The following is a 21,209-nucleotide window of genomic DNA, read 5'->3' on the forward strand; positions in this document are numbered from 1 at the left end:
AGCACACGTATGGGAGAGAAGGCTAAAGATGAAAGCACAGCTGTATTTTATGGATGTGTTTAAAATAAAAAAAATAAAAAGACAGGCGTCCTTCAGCTTTTTCAAAGGGAAGGGTAAGCAGGCATCTTCAAGACTGTCAATTATAGATGTCAAAGGTGATACTTTAAGAGCATCTCCTCCTTTTCCCTGTGTTTCATATTCTCTTGTGATAAATACTGCTTTGGCTACTTCTGTATCTTCCCTCCGTAGGCTGCCTAGGCATTTTCCACGAAGTTTGGGTTACAGTTGCAGAAGCTTACATGGACCTGACTTAATTTTCTACTCACTGACTGTCATTTTCAGACATGTCAGAGTATCTTACTTTCTCCATCATCCTTTTTCCTTTGTACTGCTGCTATTAGTACTATGGCATGTTCCAGTGTGGGAATGACTGAATGATTTATTTTTGACTGTTATGCTTTGGTTTTTTTAATAGACATTAAATATTCTGATTATTATTTTTCTTTTAAATCCAAGCTCTAGATTGTTATTATCTTCAAAAAGGGAGAAGGAAAAAAAAACAAGTAGAGAAGATTTAGGTTTAGTATTTTATCAGACATGAGACGTTTTTGTGTTCTGTTCACGTAATTTTCTCCCCTTGAAGGGAAAAGTAATTGAAACTGGAGACGATGGTAAAAATTGAAATGCAATGTTAAGACTAGGGTTTCTTGTGTGCTAGCAGTAAAATGAATCTCTCAGTGTTATTATGGCTATCTGCCGTCACAGTTATCTATCTTTCTCAGGCTGCCAAATGTAAACTGTTAGTAGAGAATGTATAGCTCTATAGTAGAATTCATACAGCAGCTCATGGAGCTTTGTTTAAAAGTTTTCCTTTAGCATTAGGACCTAGGAAACATGAAGTCCAAATGCCTTCACACACATATTGGTGGTAGGATATTTTTCTGAACTTGGTCCTATAGTGCAATAGATTTTATCTTTAAAGAGAGCAAATGTCAGCTTGTACAGTTAAAAATCCCAATATTTGACCTAAATATAATAAGCAAATAATTTGAAATGTTCGTTGCTCATTTTATGTTTTTTTAATCCAGAGGCTGCTTAAGCTATTGTCTTGAAAAATGTTACTGTTTAGGGATGTGTTCTATGAAACTGAATATCAAAGCTTTAGATTGTGACTTTATCGATGTCACTCTGTATTAGCGTTTGCTTAGCAGTCTCGTGAAAAACCACTGGCTCAGCAGGTTAGCATGTAAAGTTATCTATTAAAGCTGTGCTTCATAAGGCCTGTAAGTACTATAAATCCTATTTTTAGGCATGTGAGTGACTCATCTGCTTAAAGTTAGGTGTGCTTGCTTAAGTACGGTGCAGAGGTGGGCCAAAGAGGTACAGGCAGAATGAACTTGCTTTACACTGCCACACCGATGTGCTTTCCTCTTGATCAAATAAATATGTCTAGACTCTGTAGAGGCCATGGAAGACCGAGTTTCCAGTAGCATTTGTGGAGAAGAGTTCATGCTTAAATCTGCAGATGCTGTCTGTCACTATTACTTTCTGCTCAGATGACCAACTTGTGCATTTTTAGTGTTGTTTTTATTATGTGCCTGTGTACACAAGTTAGTTTTTGGTTAAACAAGACTGTACCTGTGTATTTTTGTGTCTTGTATTGAGTTTAGGATTTTTTAAACATCTAACGGAATTAGAATGAGAAGCTTTCTTGAGGGTTGGTTTTTTTTTTTCTTTGAATGCTTTAAAGATTAAAATAAAAGGTGCTTTTTACCTAATTTTTATTATTCTTTTTTACTCTCCTCCATAAGGAAGAAATACCACGCACTCTTAAACTCTTTCATCTTTACAATTGTTTCTAAATATTCCTAGTTCCATCACTAGAAAAAGTCCGGATCTTGTCCCAACCCAAAACTTAGCTCTTCTGAAGTCCTTATTTTTACTTTAGTCCTTGTTTCAATTAGCTTTCCTGCATCAATTGGATAGCTAGTGGTTGATATTACATAAGTTTATAGGAAATTAATAAAAAGTCTGCTTCTATAGTGAGTCCTTCTGGAATAGATTTTTAAGCATACTACATGCTTTACTACTGATGAACTTGAACTTTTTTTTTAGTAGTGGTAGTATGCTGGGAGTCACAGTGATGCATAGTGTTGCTAACTAATGCTCCTGCTCCACTTAAGAGGATTTTACAGCCCCTGAAGCAGTGTTGCATTGCTGTGAGTGTATTTGCTCTCAAGCTTTTTCTACTGACCAGAGTGAATTCTAGAAGCAGAGTTGCTCTTTTGACCTTGATATTCTTTTCCCATAGATAACCACAGTTGTGACCTGCCTGCATGGGATTTGTGATTTCCCCCCAGGAATGTAAAGAAAGACAGGCTTTGCTCCTACAGGTATGTCAGCTGACTTGAGGGATGAAGAACTGATGGGGCATGGGCCCTTAATCACCCATGGGAGGTGAGAACATGTAGGTCCAGGCAATTAGGGTCAACTGGTCTGTACTAGTTGCAGCTGCTAAAAAAACGAGGCAATAGCCAGGTTTCCTGGAGGCAGTTTTTTAACCACTTTCAGCAGAGACCAACAATAAAGAGGAGAGATTAGCAATTTATCCATATAGGGTGTAGTGAAAGGCCTGGAAATTCACTTAACAGAGGGATAATAAGAACAGCATAATGCGTGGGCATATGCTAGAATTTATCCTTTGTCGATGAAGAACCTATGAAGAAAACCTTTTTTTTTTTTAAAGTCTGGCTTTTTTTAAGGCTGACTTTCTTGTGGCCAGGCTGTTTCTGATAGATGGCTGGATTTTCAACAGTTAGCTACCTGGCTTATGCTGGAGAATGGCATTTGTACCTAGTCTTTTCTTTCAGCAACTCTTTTTCTGTAGTGTAGTACAGGAACTGTGAAAACAGCATGATAAATAACAAGGAGTCGCAGGTTTTATGGTGCGGAAAGCATGCTTTATTTCAAATGAACAATTCTATCTCAAGGAGGTTCAACAGCTAACAATTTATTACTACATTAGGAGAACTAATGCAAATTGAAGTGCAGGGCAGTATTTGATGTTGTAACAACAGTTTGTTTTCAAACTGTGGTTCATTGCTTAGTTGCCCGGAAGTGACTAATACTAATGGATGTCTAATACTACCACACAAACTCAATCACTGCACCCTACGAACCTCCGAGAGGGAGTACTGCTGCTGCACTCGAGTACCTAAATAGCTTTGTTGATTAAGGGGATGGCCAGGTGATGTTACTTTTTGAAAGCTATCTAGGCAGTCAATATGTCAGAAACAGTACACAGACAGTGGGTGAACAAAGTGCTGGCCGCTTGCACTTTGTCCAAAAATTGTCAGTCAGGTATGGAAATTATGACGTAATCAGATCCAATGTAAAACATTAAAGCAATGCTTACAGGAGGGTAATTGCAAACATCACCAATGCCTTACATTTCTGATTCAACATAAATATTTGTGCATGTATGAAATACTATGCACAGTATCGTCTCTTAGGTGTAATCTTCAACAGGGAGCCTCTCTACCTGTTGAGGCATTCTTAGACATCAACAATGAGTTGAGGCACAAAAATTAGTTAAATGTTGAGCAGGGTAGTCGTTTGCTAGGAAACTTTCTCCTACCAACTGTTAGTTCCAAAAGTTACGTTTCAAAATGTCATAAAATAAATGGTACAAAACTTCATAACCGTTAACTTCGGCTATATACAGTATGTACATGTCAGTGAAAAAAGTGTTTAAAATTCTTAGGTCAATAATGACTATAAGTCATAACGTATAGCTCTGGACTTTGTCTTATTCAGGTAGGTACAAAAATATTTTTTTTTATATTTACAGATCAGATATTTCAGTCCATCTAGGAATCACTTGTAAAAAAGACAAGTGTAAATAATACAGATCAAGCTCTCTAAATTGATCGAATATTAATGTTCACAGTGGCAGAATCGGTACCAAATTCATTTCCTAAATTCAGGGTATAAAGTCCACCGTCGTTCTTCTGGACATCCATGATGATCAGGGTGGTTAGATCTTCGCTAGTTTCAATGTGGAATCTGCCTTGCTGGTCCTGACTGGTAATTTTTCTCCCTCTGCAGTACCATGTTATTTCAGGAGCAGGTTCACCCGAAAAGGCACAAGATAGTGTGAGAACTTTTCCTTCATCAATGCTAATATCAGATGGGAGAGCTTCAATTTTGGGTGGTACTCCTTGATAAAACAGGAGAAGAAATACAAAGTTAGTCTGTTTCCACTAAGCCATGCACCAGGTTTACTCTGAGGACTACTTCAGGATATTTGAAGCACTAACTCTACCAGTAAGTGTATTGCTCACCTCTCAGACCTGATTTAAGCATTTTATTAGTTGAACTCTCCAGTTGAGCCATACTAGATTTCCCCATAATACTGCTGGAGCTCATCTCTACAAAGGATTCTTTCATGGAGGACATGCTTTTGGCAGACATGCTTGCAAATTTCATTTCAGTCATGCTGCTACTGCTGAAACTGCTGAATGAAGCCTCTTGTTTAGAAGAAGCCTTTTGAAAGGATTGAGAAGAAAAACTTTCGTGCATGCTTGCGTCGCCACTTGTCTTCAATACTACCTCTTTTGGAGGTTCTTCAATTAGAGCTGAGGAGCATTGCAAACATAGAAGGAAAAACCAATAACGTCACATTAACGAATGAAGTCATGCAGTTCTATATGGTTAATTTTACAGAAATGAAGAGACAGCATAATTTGCTTTCAATGGAAAACTGCAGTGGAGTATAAAATTGTTTACAATCATTTGATTCATGATGTCCAAATTGCAAACATTAATTTATAAATGAAACAAGTAGGAAACAGAACTGTTACTAGTATGTATGAGCTTGAAGAAGAAACATACTTAAGAAAAAACAGGTTGTCACACAGTGTTTCCTATTAGAACCATTACTAGCGTTAGACACTGAGAAATTGTGTGTGTTCAGTTCATGTTTGTAGAAGCTATGAAACATTTTCAAGTTCTTAGAAGCATGGTATAGGAAAGTCTGTATTTCACTGCATTGTTCTGTAGCTATAAAAGGCAACAGAAAAGCTCGATCACTGCAGGTTTCCTTTAGACCCAAGCACAGTCATACAAGCAAATCATAGCAACCCCTTGATGCTAGGAATGGGGATATGGTACAGCCAGTAAAATACTAAACCCAGTTCAGTTATGGCTAAGTTACCATAAAATCTTTTAATTGTGGAATTACTTTGTTTTATTGGAACAGATTCTGTTAGTAAATGAGGAAAGAGTCATTGCCAGGTCTTAACACAGTCATCCTGGAAGGAATGCTTCTAGCCTTCTCTTAACATCCATCTGTTGATGTAATAGAGCATCTCTCTGCTCCTCTGTGGGTGTTATAAAGATTTCTAATGCTGTTATAGTTCTGTGTATATAATATACAAAAGAAATAGGAACTTGTTAAAATATCTAAATCAACATTACCAGTGGCTTTTATCATAAGTAAGTCATTTTAGTAGACACACCACAGCAAAAAGTTGTGATTAGTCTGAACATGAGACCTGGAGAACAAACTTACGGAGTACAGTCAAAGATGCTGTAGCGGAGCACTGCCCATGGTAATTTTTTGCTTTGACTGTGTATTTTCCGGTGTCACTCACTGCTGCATTTCGAATCTCAAGAGAATAAGTGTTTTTAGAGCGTGTTACTCTGATGTGCGATGAAACAGCAATCTGAGGAGGGGAAAAAATGGTTTCATTAAGATCAGTTTTATGAATAATTCTAATTTTTCAAGTAAATATATTAAATGAATACTTACAGGTTGATTATTCTTAAACCACTCAATTTCAGGAGAAGGATCCCCAGAAACTTCACAGGTGAACAATACATCTTGTCCTTCATTGACATTTTGAGACTTAGGCTGCATGATAAATGCTGGTTCGTTGGAACGCTCTTTAGAAAAGGTCAGAACATACTGGCATTTAATAATGCCTTCGTCAGTTTTACCCTCACAGGTGAGTATACCTTCATCTTTATTACTAGCCTTTTTGATAGTTAGTGTGTGATCACTTCCAGAAACACCATATCTGTAATCATCTGAATTTCTCAGCTCTATTCCATTCAGCACCCATTTTACTTCAGAGGCACCAGGAATGTTGGCTTTCAATGTCACTTTCTGCCCTTCGGACACTGTCATTTTAGTTGAAGAAGCTTTAATTTCTGCTTTCAATTGTTTGACATCTTCAGTAACAATTGACTTTTTAATGACTTCTTGAACTGCTGCTTTTTCTTCAGTTGCCACTGCTGATTTCATCTGGGTAGAACCTGTAAGCACCTTATCTTCTTTCTGAACTGATTTATGAGTTTCAGATACACCTCTTACCTGGGAATAGATATTTTTAAATACTTGGCCAGTAAGCTGGAAGTTAGTTTTTGAAATGCCTCCTTCCCCAATAATTTCACAGGTGTATTCTCCTTTATCAGATTCCATGAGCTCATGGATTTTGAGCTCATAGGTGCCATCTGCTGCATAATGAAACTTGAAATGATGGTCTTCTTTCAGTTTTTTGCCGTCCTTATACCAAGCCACTTCTCTGACACTTAAAACACTGCTTTCAACTGCACAGGATAACTTTACCTTATCTCCTAGAGTTTCTGCTTTCAGATGCTGTTTTATCTTTGGTGGAGAAGCAGTTGATAATTGTATTTTCTCTGCTGGTACTGTTTTGTCTCCAGGTGGTGACTTTGCTTTTGGGGGGCCACTGATGGGTTCAGGAGATTTTGCTCGTTTAGGAGACTTAACTGGCTCTGGAGACTTTACATGAGGCTCAGGAGATTTGATTGTTGGAGGTGATGTAATTGTTTTTTCAGGAATTTTTGTTCTTTGAATGGTCAAAGTAAAATGCGCTTCCTGTCTTCCTTCAGAGTTCTCCACCACAACAGTGTAACTTCCTTCATCTGACATCTGGACCGAAGAAATTTCAAAGGTAGACTTGTACTGTGTTCGTGTTACTTGGAAACGCCTCGAAGAAACAATGGGTTGACCTGCACGGAACCATGTTATTGTTGGTGCTGGTTCACCATCAACGTCACAGGAAAATCTTGCAGTCTCCCCTTCAGAAACTGTGACTGACCGTGGCTTTGTAAGGATTGTTGCCGGTAGAGTGCTTTTAAATGCCTTGTGTACAGTCCTTTCTTCCAATGATTTTTCTTCAGCCGCAGTGATTTTTTCTTCAGAAGCAGCATAGTGTTCATATGATAGAAGTGATTCTCTTGTTGCTGACATTTCTGATTTGACCTCTCTTACTGAGGAACTTGCTTCTGTAGCAGATGCTTTCTTAAATGAGGAGATTGCATATGCCTCTGTTTTTGTCAAGTCAGGTAAAATTGACCTTGGTACTTCTTCATCTCTCCGCTGGGAAGAGTATGTAGTGTAATCTCCTCCAGTTACATCTAGTGTTGCATAATCAGAGCATTCCCCTTTGTAGTTTGTGCATACAGCCCGGTATGTTCCACTGTCATCAATGTGGCAGTCGAGAATCTCCAGAGTTAATACACCGCTGGTATTAGTAAAATGTATCTTACTGCTCTCCTGGAGCTCAATACCATTATGGTACCACTTCACTTCAGCAGTTGGTTTTGACTGGACATTTAGAATGAACCTGGTATTATGGCCACATGGTACCCGGTGCGAGCGCATTCTCAGGGTAATGCGAGGAGCATGGTCAAGGGTAAAAGGCTGCTGAGTCAGAACTTCGTATTTCCTTTCCATAGTTTTCTGAGTTTTCAAAGCAGATTTCATGGACTCATATCTAGAAAATATATCAAATCTTGCCATCCTCTCAAACCGAGAGAGCGATCTTTCACTAGAAACTGGGCTAGGTGAGCGTGGTCGAGTTCTCTCTGGTGTTGGGGATCTTCTCTCACTTTCTTCAGGTGGCCGTGAGCGAGGTCGAATTAATTCAGATACAGGACGCATCAACTCAATGTAAGTTGGAGAAAGAGATCTTCTTCTCCTTAGTAATCTAGAGGGAGGTGAAAATTCCCTGTGAACGTGTTGCACCATTTCTATTTCTTCTTCTTCTTCTGATGTGATCTCAGTTATTTCTCTTTCCCTCCTTCTCCTGAGTCTACTCTTTTCCTCCTCTGCCATATATTCGAGCTCACTCCTGTATTCAGAGAGTCGTTGAGCAGTGCCAACAGGACGGAGCAATTCTTCATCCTCTTTTTCATCCATTATTCTTTGCTTTTGTTTAGGTGGTCTGTAGGCAGCCCTGTCATGGCGTTGACGAAGCTCTGCATAGCTTGCACTGGTGTCAGCTTTAGTTGGGATGTGATAGCTTGAATACCTCAGCTCTCTTTTTCTTTCTTCCTCTGAACTGACCTGTGCTCCTGCCGTAGAATACCGAAGGGCAGACAGTTCAAAGCGTGGGGGGCTTCTTGGTGGGGAAGCAGAAAATCCTAACTCCAGCTCTTCTTCAAGGCGTAGTCTTTCTTCTTCAGTTCTCTTCATGGCTAAATAGTCATCAATAGGCAGGAGTAATTCCTCATCAGACAAGTCACCAAGTGATCGCCGCCTTGGTCTATAGTAATATTCGTAGTCTGGAGATGGGGTACGCCGACGTGCTGGTCTCACAATTTCAAGATCGTCTTGTGTTAGCTTTGGTATGCGCCATTTAGGCTTATACTGATCAGAAATGCGTGGCAGTGGCATCACGTAGAATTGCTCCCACCTGGAAAGACGTATGCGTTTCTGGCGTTTCTGAACAGTTCTCTCAAGTTTTCCTGGCATTTCGTACTGGTCTCGCAGCCTCTTATACCACTTCATGTCTGACAGAGGCACAAAGTGTTTAATGTTCTGATCTTCCTCAAGAGTAGTGCGCACATGTTTGCGAGGCTCTGGGACCTCATACGGCATACGAAGTCTTCTTTCTTCCTTCTTTTCTTCTTTCTTAATTTCATATTCACCTTTGACAGTCTTAGTGCTAACAGCTGGTTTATATAAGATAGCAGCTTCTCTGAGAGCCTCTTGTGCAGTTTGTGTCAGTGGAACAGCTTCAACCCCAGAAAGGATTTCTGCCATTCGTAAGGTCTTGTCGATTTGTCTCTGTACATGCTTCTCCCGCTCTTCTTCAGTCTTGTACTCACGCTTGACATATTTCAAGCGTTCAACTTTTAGATAAGCCTGACAGCTTGTAGATCCAGCACTATTTGTAGCAGTAACTCTGTAATAACCACTGTCTTCTGGTAAAGTATCTCTGATATGCAAAGCATAATAATCTAAACCTTCATGAATTATATCAAAGTTAGGACCAAAGGATAGAGGTTGACCATCTTTCTCCCATTTCAGCGTTGGTTTTGGTACACCAGATACTCTGATCTCAAAACTGACGTTCTGGCCTTCTTGACATTCAGCATTTGCCAGCAGTCTTTTAAACATTGGCCTTAGTGTGGCATCTGCTGGAGGTGGATGCGGAATCACAGTCAGCTTAGCTTTGCAGCTGTCTTCGCCATATTTATTGCGTGCTACAATACTGTATTCAGCATCATCCTCTTCAGTGACGTTATTGATGATGAGTTGATAAAGGCCCTTGTCTGATTCAAAAGTATACTTCTTATCATCATCACCAGGTTTGATTTTCTGGCCTGATTTGAACCATGTTAAGCGAGGTTCTGGGTGAACTGTTATAGTTACTCCAAACCTGACATTTTCTCCAACATATGCAGTGCGGTTATACAAAGGCAGAGTAAATTCTGGTGGACGCTCTAATAGTCTCATAGTATCAACCCGTCGTTTCACTTTCCGAACAGTTCTGCATCTGTAGTGCTCAGAAATATCTCTCACACCTTTAACAAAAAGTTCTGCATAAGAGCTGTCTTCACCATAGTCATTTACTACCTTACATCTGTAGGTACCATCATCAGATTTAGAAACATCTTTGACATACATGGTTGCCACACCATCTTCGTATTTGATTTCGTATTTCTCATTGCTTTCTAATTGCCTCATACCAAAGTACCATGTGATTTGTGTGGACTGATCATAGTTTTCAATCCTACATACATATTTGGCATGCCCTCCTTCTTCTGTAACAGTATGCTTTATCTGCCCAGCAATGGGACCAATGTCTATCGGTGCAACTTTAACTTTAGCCACTGTTATGCCTTTCTGAGATCTAATCGCACCTCCACAGGAAATGCGGGCTACTGACACAACTGTGTTCCACTCTTTCTTTACTAGAGTTTGGTAGTAACGCCTGTGCCTCAAGGTCTTGATGGCTTTAGTGCTGGTCTTTTCTGTCTGCTGTTTTAGCCACACGTGGTTAAGCGCTTCAGCAGCTGTCATCCGAGCTTTTCTTTCCTTTACTAGTAGGCGATCAATGAAGTCCATGGCCTCTATGCTTATGTCTTTGAATGCTTCATCATCAAAGTTGTATTCAGCATTTAGAATATTTTCAATAACTTGTTGGTTTGTTTCAGCAATGAAAGGATTAATGCCACTGAGAAGTATGTATGTTAGAGCACCAACTGACCACATGTCAGTAGCTGTGCTGACCAAATCATGATGATGTACTTCAGGCGCATAATATTCAGGAGAAGTGAACTGGAGTCTAAAGCTGTCTCCAGGCTTCAATTGTCTGGCTTGACCAAATTCAACAATTTTAACTACAGAGCTTCTTCTTGTGAAGTAAATAATATTGTCTGGTTTAATATCAAAATGTCCAATGCTGTGGCGATGTAAAAATTCTAGTGCATCGCAGACCTGGCGTACGTAACTTACTATTTCTCTTTCATTAAGTTCAAATGAAGCTGTGGTGATTCTTTCAAAGATGTCAACTCCAGAAATGAATTCAAAGATCATGACCAATTCTTCTAGGCTCTCAAATGATTCATGAAGATACAGGATATTTCGGTGCCTAGCAATGTTTAGAATGGAAATTTCTTTCTTTACCAAAACTTGGTCAGCACCCTTTACTTTGACAAACTTGGCCAAGTAAGTCTTTTTTGAAACTGCCTCAACACAGCGGTGTGCAATGCCAAACTGCCCACGTCCAAGCTCTTCTGCAATCATATATTTATCGTAGAGTTCCTTTGTAGAATAGTGAGCTGCTTTAACTGTGGTGACTTCTCTGGTCTCATCAACTTCTTCATCATAGTTCATTACTCTGGTCTTATCTTCCTTTGTTATAATTGGATCTGTAGGTTCAGAAGGCTGGCTTTGGCCAAACTTATTTTCTGCAATTACACGGAACTGGTAGGTGGTCTTGCCAAATAGGTTCACCACTGTGTATCGTGTATCACGAGCTTGTGCAACACGAATCCATCGCTCTGCTGTTGTAGCACGTTTCTCAATAATGTAGTTTATGATTCTGCTTCCACCATCAGTAGCTGGTTCATTCCAGGTTAAGTTGACTGAATCCCTTGAAATGTCAGTTACCTTCAGACCTCTTGGTGGATCAGGCACATCAGCCACATCTAATTCAACTGTTTTTTGATCGATTCCGAATCTGTTTTTGGCACAAACAATGTAAAACCCTGCATCTTTTCTGTCAACACCATTTGGGAAAACAAGCGATGTGAATGATCGTGTAACAATGACTTGGTAGTGTCCATTAGTATCAATGAGGTCTTGTCCCTTCTGCCATGTGATCACGGGGTGAGGCTTGCCACTGAATGGAATCTTGATGCTCACTACTTCCCCTCGGAGGGCATGAACAGCTCCCATGCCTTCCAGGTTTTTGGGCAAGTGAATCTTTGCAGGAACTGGAATAGAAAGAGGAAGAAAAAACAACACATGAGCAAAAGTACATGAGAAGAGCACCAATAGTCTAAATATTCAAAGTTTATAAAGAATTTGTCTTAGGAATCGAGACCCTTCATTCACCTTCAACATCCAAAGAGGCAGTGCCAGACACAGATCCTCCTTGGTTGGTCGCTCTAACTTGATATACTGTGGCATCATCATCCGTTACATTTGTGATGACCAGCTGGTGGTATCCACCCTTGAATTCCTGTATCTTGATCTTTTCACCATCTGGCATGATTTCTTTGCCCTGTCTGTACCACTTGACAATTGGTTTAGGATGCCCAGTGACTTTGCAGACAAATGTGGCATTAGCTTGAAATTTCACATTCAGATTCCTTAGTTCTTCCTTGAAATGTGGAGCTTGAATTGGTACATCAGATTTTGGAATGACTGGTTGTGATACCTCACTCCACTCACTTTCACCACCAAGATTTTCACATTTTACACGGAACTCATATTCAAGACCTTCAATAAGATCTTTCACAGAATAGACTGTTTCACGAATTTCATCTGTTGTTACAGAAATCCACTTGTTTTGTTTTTTCTCACGCTTCTCGAGATAGTAAGTTCTAATCTTTGCACCACCATCACTTGCAGGAGGCTTCCATGAGACAACACAAGAATCCTTTGTGACAGCACTTGCTACTGGCTGACCAGGTTGTCCTGGTTTTTCTGTAAAGAATAAAAAAGTTCAAAAACTGGAGTGAGCTTGCCTTAGTAATTATAGGGTTATACAGAAATTGATATTTTGACATCCACTTACCAAAGGGAGGCTTCATAACAACAACTGATGAAACCTCCAGTGCTTCACTAATGCCATATGTATTCTGAGCAGAAACACGGAAATAATAGCCTGCATTTTCAGTTAGGTTAACAATTCTACAGGTCGTGCCTGAAATGCTTGAAGATACAAGTTGCCATTCTGCTCCTTCCTTAGCTTCACATTTCTCTATGATGTAATTGGTTATCATAGCACCTCCATCGTCCTCTGGTGGTTTCCAGCTTATCACCACAGAATTCTTCAGTATAGACTCTATAACAATTGGTCCTACCGGCTTCTCTGGCTTATCTGTAAAAGAAGCAGCATGATATTTTTAGTTCTTTCGCCAGTAAGTATTTGAGAAAATATTCCACAAAAATAGTGACAATAAAATTAATTACCTTGTATTTCCACATTAAGTACAGTGTCGACTGTTCCAAATGTGTTACTGAGTTGCACTTTGTACTTTCCAGCATGAGTCTTGTGCTGGACATTCTTAATAGCAAGATGAGTATAATGCTCTGTGTTCTCAATAGTAACTGTTTCTGATCCTCTCAAAGGTTTGTTGCCATAGAACCAAGTTATTGCTGGTACTGGTCGGCCAATATACACAACGTGAAGGCGGAGGGTGCCACCTGCACCTGCATAGTACTTCTCTTTCAATGGGAAGCCAGGGTGGAACTGAGGAGGAGCCTGCAGTAATAGCTTGCCACTAGTTTCAATTTCTCCGACATCATTGGTAGCCATACAAGTGTAGAGACCTTCATCCTCCTGTTCATCTGTTATTACTGTCAGTGTATGATTGCGTCCATCAGATGACATTTTGTATTTTCGGCTTTGCACCAGTTCTTTGCCGAAGCGGTACCATTTAATATCAGGCAAAGGTCTCCCAACAATCTGGCATGTCAGCTGAGCTGCTTCACCCAGCTTAGTTGTAACATCCTGCATTTCTTTTTTTATGGCAGGTGCTTCTCCAGCTACGACAAAGATTAAAAAATAGTGAAGATTACTATGAAATTTTCCTCTATTACTATATTACTGGAAATTAATTTTCATTTATACTTGTGCCTCTTACACTTGAAAGACTGCTTTAGGACAGTCATGTTGGCGAATAACATGTAAAACAAATAGGCAGCATGTTAAGTGCAGCACTGTGGTTTATGACACAGCAAATCACAACAACATCACAGCAAATATGATAATATGTGTTTGCTTACATGTTAATTTAGTTTTCACTGCCATAGCAGTCCTCCGAGGTCTGCTGAGGCCGGTCTGATTTTCTGCAAAAACACGGAACTCGTATTCTGTAGCCTCTAGTAAACCTCCTACTGTAAACTGCCTGTCCTTGATGCGTTCTTTATTGCATTTTTTCCAGGTGCTTTCTCCAGACTGGCGATATTCAACCCAATAGCCAAGGATCTCTTTGCCACCATCGCTTTCAGGTCGTTCCCATTCTAATGTAATGCTGTCCTTAAATATAGATGTGATCTCAATTTCTCCAGGTTGGCTTGGTTTGTCTGAAAATGAAAATAGACACAGAAAATAAATTCCTCTCTAAATGTCACTAAGTTGCTCTTCAGAAGATCTGTTAATGCAAACATTTTCTTACCAAATGGATCCTTGCATACAACTGGTTCAGAAGCAGCACTTGCTTCACTTTCACCAATATCATTTTGAGCAATGATACGGAATTGATATTCAGCATCTGGAACAAGTCCTGTGACTGTATACATTGTAGTGGTAATCTGTGTCTTATTATGCCGGACCCATTTTTCTGTAGATGTCTCTTTACGTTCAATGTAGTAGCCAGTTACACGAGAACCGCCATCATCTTTAGGTCTGGACCAGGACAAGTTGACAGAACTCTTTGTAACACCAAGCACTTCAGGTGGGTTGTTTGGAGGCTCTGGAGGATCTGTTAGTAATTATAATAACAAAATTAATAGAAATAATAGTGACATAGCATTAAAACATTTGCATATGCTATTGCACTTTTAGAACCATAATGTAGTAATTAAAAATTATTTTTTAAAAAAACCTAAAAGAGGACTTACTTAGAGGTGTCTTTGGTACTGCTGGTTCTTCAGATTTGAGGGATTTACTAATACCGAAATGGTTTTCAGCAGAAACACGGAAGTGATATTCCACATTTTCTTTGAGCCCTTTCACCACTAGTGATGTCCCTTTCACTCTAGAGTCAACAGTGTACCAGGCAGTCTTCGGTACTTCTCGTCTCTCAACAATATAACCTAGGATATCTGCACCACCATCATCTGTAGGAGGTCTCCAGCTTACTCTGACAGAACGAGCTTGTATATCATCATACTCAAGTGGCCCTTCTGGTGGATTTGGAATGCCAATCACTCTGACTTTAATATACACAGCTTTTTTGCCACACTTGTTTTCAAGTGCCAAATCATAGGTGCCTGAATCTTCTCTTTCTGCATCTTTGATCACAAGTTCCGTGTGAGTGTCAGAAGTCGCAATCATGGCCCTCTTGCTGATGTCATGTCCTTCTTTTGTCCATTTGCATATTGGGATGGGCTTACCCTTAATGGGTATTGTAAGCCTGATAACTCCACCTTGTCTCACCATGAGACCTTCCTGGTATTTTTCATCAAGTTCATAGTCAGGATATTCTGTAAACAAAATTAACATGTCATGCTATGTCTGTTTTACAGATTATATCATACCTGCTTTAGGGAAATACTTTTTTAGGACAACTTTCAATGAGAGTTAAGACTTGAAGTGTCTTACCAAGCATTTCTGTTATTTTGACTGTTCCTGGCACTTCAGCAGGTTCTCCTGGTCCACCAGCATTACAGGCTAGCACACGGAATCTGTATTCTGCGCCCTGGGGGAGATGTGTCAAGGTGTATTCACGAATCTTGGTTGGCGTGGTATTGCATTTGGTCCATTCAAATTGATCAACCTTCTGCATCTCAATTAAGTAGCCAGTAACTTTAGAACCACCTTCATCTTCTGGTGGACTCCAAGCCAGGGAGACAGATGTTCTTGTAGTATCAGTGACTCTTGGGTTCTGAGGCTTACCTGGAGGAGCTGGAAGAGAAGATGAATGGAGGGGTGGGATCTTTTTATGAATATTTAAAAAATGTAACACATGCTAACTTGCAACATATGATCTGTATTAAGTCTATAGGATTTATACAGGAAAACTTACAATGAAGGTCTTTCACTAATATTTTATTGGGTTTCTCCAGTCAGAATCTCACTTATGAATTCACCCAGATAACTTTCCAAATTAGAAAGAAGAGTAAATTTTACTAGTATCATTCTGCCATAATGTGCTTAGTCTACATAGGAAAGTACTTACCAATTGGATCTCTAGCGACAGCAGACTTTGAAGGACGGCTGGGTTTCCCAGTGCCTCTGGCATTGATTGCTGTGACTCGGTGTTCATATTCTAATCCTTCAACCAACCCAGTGGAACGATAACGAGTCATAGTGACTGGAACTTTATTTACACGGATCCATCTATCTGCTCTAACTTCTTTGCGTTCCACAATATAACCAGTAATCTGTGAGTCACCATCATCTTCTGGAGGATACCAAGTTAATGTCATGCCATCTCGAGAGATATCAAACACTTCTGGAGTGCCAGGAGGACCAGGAATACCTGTAAAAACATAACGGAATTAGCAAAGAAAGTGTCAAATGATTCTACACATTAGTAATATGCAACATATTGTGAATGACAGTGTAATATCAATGTCCTGTCAAACTTTTTATCAGCAGATATCAAAGTACTTTGCAAACTAGGTCAGTGAAATACTACTGGTTTTGTAATAGGATCATGCAATTTTTCAAGGCTAATGGTAGACTTGAGCAGAAAAATTGAAGTTTACCATCCAGGTTCTGTGCAGTGCATCTATAATACCTATAGAGATTTATGGATGGCATTTTTCTCTGGAAGTATAACAAGACTACTGTGCATCATAATGTACCATTTTATTTGGCAAAAGGAAGTAGTAACATCTAGAAAAATCTTATCTATGTGTGGATATATAAGCCCATTTAAATATATATTTTAATTTTTAAAGGTAAAGGATAAGCAAAAATTCAGACTTACGTATTCTGCTCTTGCATTCTATAATTTCAGACTGCAGGTAAGATCCGATTCCAAAGCGGTTTGTAGCAGCCACACGGAACACATATTCCGCACCTTCCACAAGTCTGGTGAACTTAAATGTTGTCCTGGTTACTGACTCTGAAACTGGCAGCCATCCAGGACGGTGAGCATCGCGCTGTTCTACCACATAGCCACTAAGGGTAGCTCCACCATCCAGTTCAGGTGGCTCCCAGGAGATGGTTACATAATTTGAATCAATTTCATCAATTCGGATGGGTCCAACAGGTGGTCCAGGTTTGTCTAGGAAAAAAAGAAAATTAAAAGAAAAAAAAAGTAGAGAAAAAGAATCATATTGCTGATGTAAAAAAGTTCAGATGGAGAAAGATCATGGGCAGTTATTTTCATAAATCCTTACCAAGGATTATAACCTTTATTGTATCACTAACTGTTCCAGTTGTGTTCTTCAGTTCAAGCGTATACTCTCCAGTGTCATGTATGGTGGTCTCACGCACAGTTAATTTAGCCATTTTGGCAACAGTCTCCATTTTGATGCGTTCTGATTCTTTTAGTTTAGAACCAGCAAAGAACCAAGATGCAGCTGGAGGTGGTCGTCCTTCAATTGGAATAGCTAACTCAATGGGTTTGCCAGCAGGTACATGAATTGTCTTCTGAGGTATTCCAGCGAAGTCAATTGTTGGTAGAACTAAGAAATATAAATCATTGATATTTTAAATATCCATTTTACAAATATCACGTTCATTTGGTGTATGCTTCACCCTGTTATTTTTAACAGTAGATACCTACCTTTTTGGTCTTGTACTGTCACTGCTGTGACAATCTCTCGTGGTTCTGACATGCCCTTCTGATTCTGTGCTCTGACTCTGAACAAGTACTGTTCACCTTCATTGAGAGAGATAATTGTATGCTCATAGACGGCAGGCTTCAGTGTCACTACCTTCAACCATCTTTCTGTTCCAGCTTTGCTGGCCTCAATAACATAGCCAGTCAATCTGCTGCCACCATCATGTGGTGGTTTCTCCCATGCAAGAGTAACAGTTGATTTAGTGGTGTCAATCACTTCGAGTTTTTGTGGTACCATGGGGACATCAGATACTAGTACCGCATCAGATGTTTCACAAGCTTCACCAATGCCATAAATATTTTCTGGTAGTACTCTGAAATAATACAAAGCTCCTTCTAGAAGTCCAGTAACTCTATAAAATGTCTTGCTGCATTTGATAGTGACGGTCTTGTAAGCTCTCATGGAAGCTTCACGTTTCTCAATTATATAATTGTTGACTGGGGCTCCACCATCAATGGTTGGAATATCCCAAGTAAGTGTCACAGAATCTTTTGATACTTCCTTAATTCTCACTGCAGCTGGTGGACCAGGTGTATCTAAACCAAAACAAAACAAAGATTTTTTTTTTCCTTTTGGATCCTTTCCTTTTACAGTCAATGACTGCTTCTGCATAAAAAAAACCAACAATGCTGGGATTTGATTTATAAACTAGCACAGCTTTAGAAACTATATTTTCCTTTGGTTTAGATTGTTTCCCTGACTTCCCAAACTTTCTCATGTTATTTAAACTGCAAACTTGCTTTGGAAATGAATAACTTTCTTATTCCTGAGCAACATGCACTATGAGTGATGTACTGCCCATATACAATTGTAGCAGTACTTACCATACACTTTTACAGAAATAGTCGCAGATTTTTTCCCTGATTGATTTTCAGCCTCAATGACGTATTTTCCAGCGTCATACCGATTAACTTTATCCACAATAAGCAGAGTGTAGCTGTCTGTAGTATCAATAATAGCTCGACTTGCAAGGTCAACACCCTGCTTGCTCCATGTGATTACAGGAGGAGGTCTGCCAGATACAGAGACCATTAGGCGCAGGGAACCACCAGCTCTGACTGTAACTGTCTTCTTCAGATCATCAGCAAGCTCAAGCTCAGGTATTTCTGATGAAGGGTGTAAGAAACATGGAATTAATTAATGTTTTAATCAATTAATTAATAGTTCTAAAGCAAAATATAATTATTCCTTAAAATATATATTAAGTTTTCAAATTACCTATTCTTTCCACAGGTTCTATTTCTGCTGATGATTCACTAAATTCACTCATACCATTCACATTTGTAGCAGCAACTCTGAATTGGTATTTCTGTGCTGTTTTAAGACCAGTCACAGTGAACTCAGCATTCCTCAGAGTGGCAGTTGTATGTGGTCGATACCACTGTTCAGTACCTTCTTCTTTCATTTCAAGAACATAACCTAAGATGTCAGCACCACCATCATATGTGGGCTTTGACCATGCTAAACTGATGCTGTGCTTAGTAGTATCCACAACTCTTGGAGCTGAAGGTGGTGCAGGAGTATCTTTGAAAAAGAAGAAAATCATTTCACATTGGTGCAGGAAACATTTTACAGTTAAAAAACTTTCTAAACAGCTAATGCCAGGAAATGTGAACTATAACTGCTTTTAAGTTTATTCTAATACTAGCTAGTTCAGTGATACCATATGTGGTTTGGGTATCTTAGTCAAAGTGTGAGTGTGGGTTTATGGTCCATTATTATAAGTAAATATTAAAATATGTTTTAAATGTGTTAACTTACATGATGGTTCTTTACATAATATGTATTGTGAGGCTTCGCTAGGCTCACTGTTCCCAGCAGCATTCACTGCAGTGACACGGAACTGGTACTGGCTGCCTTCCATGAGACCAGTGACTTTCAGTCTGGTATCATAAACAGTGTAATCTCTGTTCACTCGTGTCCAGCGCAGACTTTTCCTTTCACGTTTGTCCACAAGATAGTCCTTAATCTCACTGCCACCATCTGATTCTGGTTTTGTCCACTGAATAATGACATGTTCCTTGCCGACACTCACTTCTTCAGGAGCACCAGGCTGTGTTGGGATAGCTGGTGTTTTTAAAAGGTGAAAAAAGAAATATTATTTAACAAATTGTTTATCTATGAGAAATACTCCACAAATTCTGATGCGGAATGGAAGTAGTAACACTCACTGAAAGCATTCCTGGCAATCACAGGTTCTGTTTCAAGTGGAACACCTGGTCCATATTTGTTGACAGCTCTCACACGGAAGATGTATTCGTTATTTTTAATAAGTTTTGTTACCACATGTGATAAAGTCTGGCATTCAGCCTCAACAATAACCCAGTGAAGTCTGCTGGTTTCACGCCTTTCTACGATATAGTGAGTGATTTGTGCACCTCCATCTTCCTCAGGCATGTTCCATGCCAGAGTACATTTCTCTTCTGTTACTCTGCTAACTGTAATTTTGCCTGCACATGGACCTGGTGAATCTGGGTAGAGATGAAAATAAGTATTGTTATTAGCAGCTAAGGAAAAGTGTTTCACTCTTATTTAAAATAATGCGGGGTTTTTAGTATACTAAGTATGAAGATTAATCATAGGATACATACCAAGCACTTTGACAAGAACAGAGATTTGTTTCATCCCACTGGCATTTTTAACTGTTAGAGTATATTTTCCACTATCACTTCTGTCACAGAACTTGATAATTGCAATGGCTCGTTTGCTGGTGTATTGCAGAGATATCTTTTCACATAGATCCAATTCCCTGTCACCTTTGGACCAGAAGACTTTTGGTTCTGGTTTCCCACCAATGGCCGCATCGAGAACAAGATCTGATCCAGCCCTAATGGTCACAACTTCTCCCTGCAGTCTGGCATCGAGTTCAGCCTTTGGTGGTGCTGTCATAAGGAAAAAGAGATTAAAACCAAATTATATGACAGTACTAAAAATGGAACATTATATTTTTAGTTGTTCCAAGTGAGTATTTCTTACAGTATTCATCTTTGCAAATGACAGCACCAGTTGATTCAGATCCTTTGCTAATCACACCAGCAGCATTCTTTGCTAGTACACGGAATTCATATGCTTCATCTTCGCTAAGAGCTGTCACAGTAAAAAAGTTTTCTGAGACAATGGTATAATTGCATTTCAGCCAGCGTCCGTCACCAGATTTGTTATATGGTTTGCGCTCTATAATATATCCGATAATTTTGCTTCCACCATCATAAAGGGGTGCTGACCAGCTAAGTGACACTGTAGATCTGGTGACATCTGTTACTTCTGGTCTTCCTGGTGGATCTGGAAGAATAAAACAGAAAAATGAGAAATGCAATTCTATTTTAGCTTAAATAACAGCATAACTCCAAAAGTAATACTTACCAACTGGATTTTGAGCCACTACTGGTCTCGAAGCTTCACTAGCTTTGCTAACACCTGCAGCATTTAGAGCATAGGTTCTGAATTGGTATTCTAGGCCTTCCACCAATCCTGTGACTTTGTAGTTGCATTCACAGCATGGCACTTTGTTTTCTTTCACCCAAAGGATGGTGTTGCGCTCCTTCTTTTCAACCCAATATCCAATGACTTTGCTGCCACCATCATGATAGGGTTCCTCCCAGCGAATGGCCATGGCAGTTGCAGACACTGAATAGACTTCTGGCCTTGAAGGCGGGCTTGGTGGGACTAAACACAAAAAAGACAGGGAGTAAAATGT

General features: G+C 39.5%; 1 protein-coding gene across 1 annotated transcript in view; it reads right to left on the reverse strand.

Moving 5' to 3' along the window:
• Positions 1 to 2,938: 2,938 nt before the first annotated feature.
• Positions 2,939 to 21,209, reverse strand: part of TTN (titin) — a 245,450-nt gene continuing 227,179 nt past the window's right edge. The window contains exons 302-323 of the mRNA XM_069781541.1: positions 20,876 to 21,178; positions 20,489 to 20,794; positions 20,104 to 20,394; positions 19,684 to 19,983; positions 19,274 to 19,579; positions 18,731 to 19,036; positions 18,337 to 18,618; positions 17,455 to 18,048; positions 17,066 to 17,353; positions 16,651 to 16,950; positions 15,895 to 16,197; positions 15,318 to 15,620; positions 14,615 to 15,199; positions 14,170 to 14,475; positions 13,778 to 14,077; positions 12,962 to 13,537; positions 12,564 to 12,869; positions 11,879 to 12,472; positions 5,813 to 11,757; positions 5,573 to 5,726; positions 4,344 to 4,637; positions 2,939 to 4,219 (exon numbers count right to left, since the gene is read on the reverse strand). Of these exons, the coding sequence (XP_069637642.1) occupies positions 3,921 to 4,219; positions 4,344 to 4,637; positions 5,573 to 5,726; positions 5,813 to 11,757; positions 11,879 to 12,472; positions 12,564 to 12,869; positions 12,962 to 13,537; positions 13,778 to 14,077; positions 14,170 to 14,475; positions 14,615 to 15,199; positions 15,318 to 15,620; positions 15,895 to 16,197; positions 16,651 to 16,950; positions 17,066 to 17,353; positions 17,455 to 18,048; positions 18,337 to 18,618; positions 18,731 to 19,036; positions 19,274 to 19,579; positions 19,684 to 19,983; positions 20,104 to 20,394; positions 20,489 to 20,794; positions 20,876 to 21,178 (13,241 nt within the window). The 3' untranslated portion in view covers positions 2,939 to 3,920. The remainder of the gene's footprint in view (positions 4,220 to 4,343; positions 4,638 to 5,572; positions 5,727 to 5,812; positions 11,758 to 11,878; positions 12,473 to 12,563; positions 12,870 to 12,961; positions 13,538 to 13,777; positions 14,078 to 14,169; positions 14,476 to 14,614; positions 15,200 to 15,317; positions 15,621 to 15,894; positions 16,198 to 16,650; positions 16,951 to 17,065; positions 17,354 to 17,454; positions 18,049 to 18,336; positions 18,619 to 18,730; positions 19,037 to 19,273; positions 19,580 to 19,683; positions 19,984 to 20,103; positions 20,395 to 20,488; positions 20,795 to 20,875; positions 21,179 to 21,209) is intronic.

This window comes from Haliaeetus albicilla, chromosome 4 (genome assembly GCF_947461875.1).
Source record: "Haliaeetus albicilla chromosome 4, bHalAlb1.1, whole genome shotgun sequence".
In the NCBI taxonomy this organism is placed as follows: Eukaryota; Metazoa; Chordata; class Aves; order Accipitriformes; family Accipitridae; genus Haliaeetus; species Haliaeetus albicilla.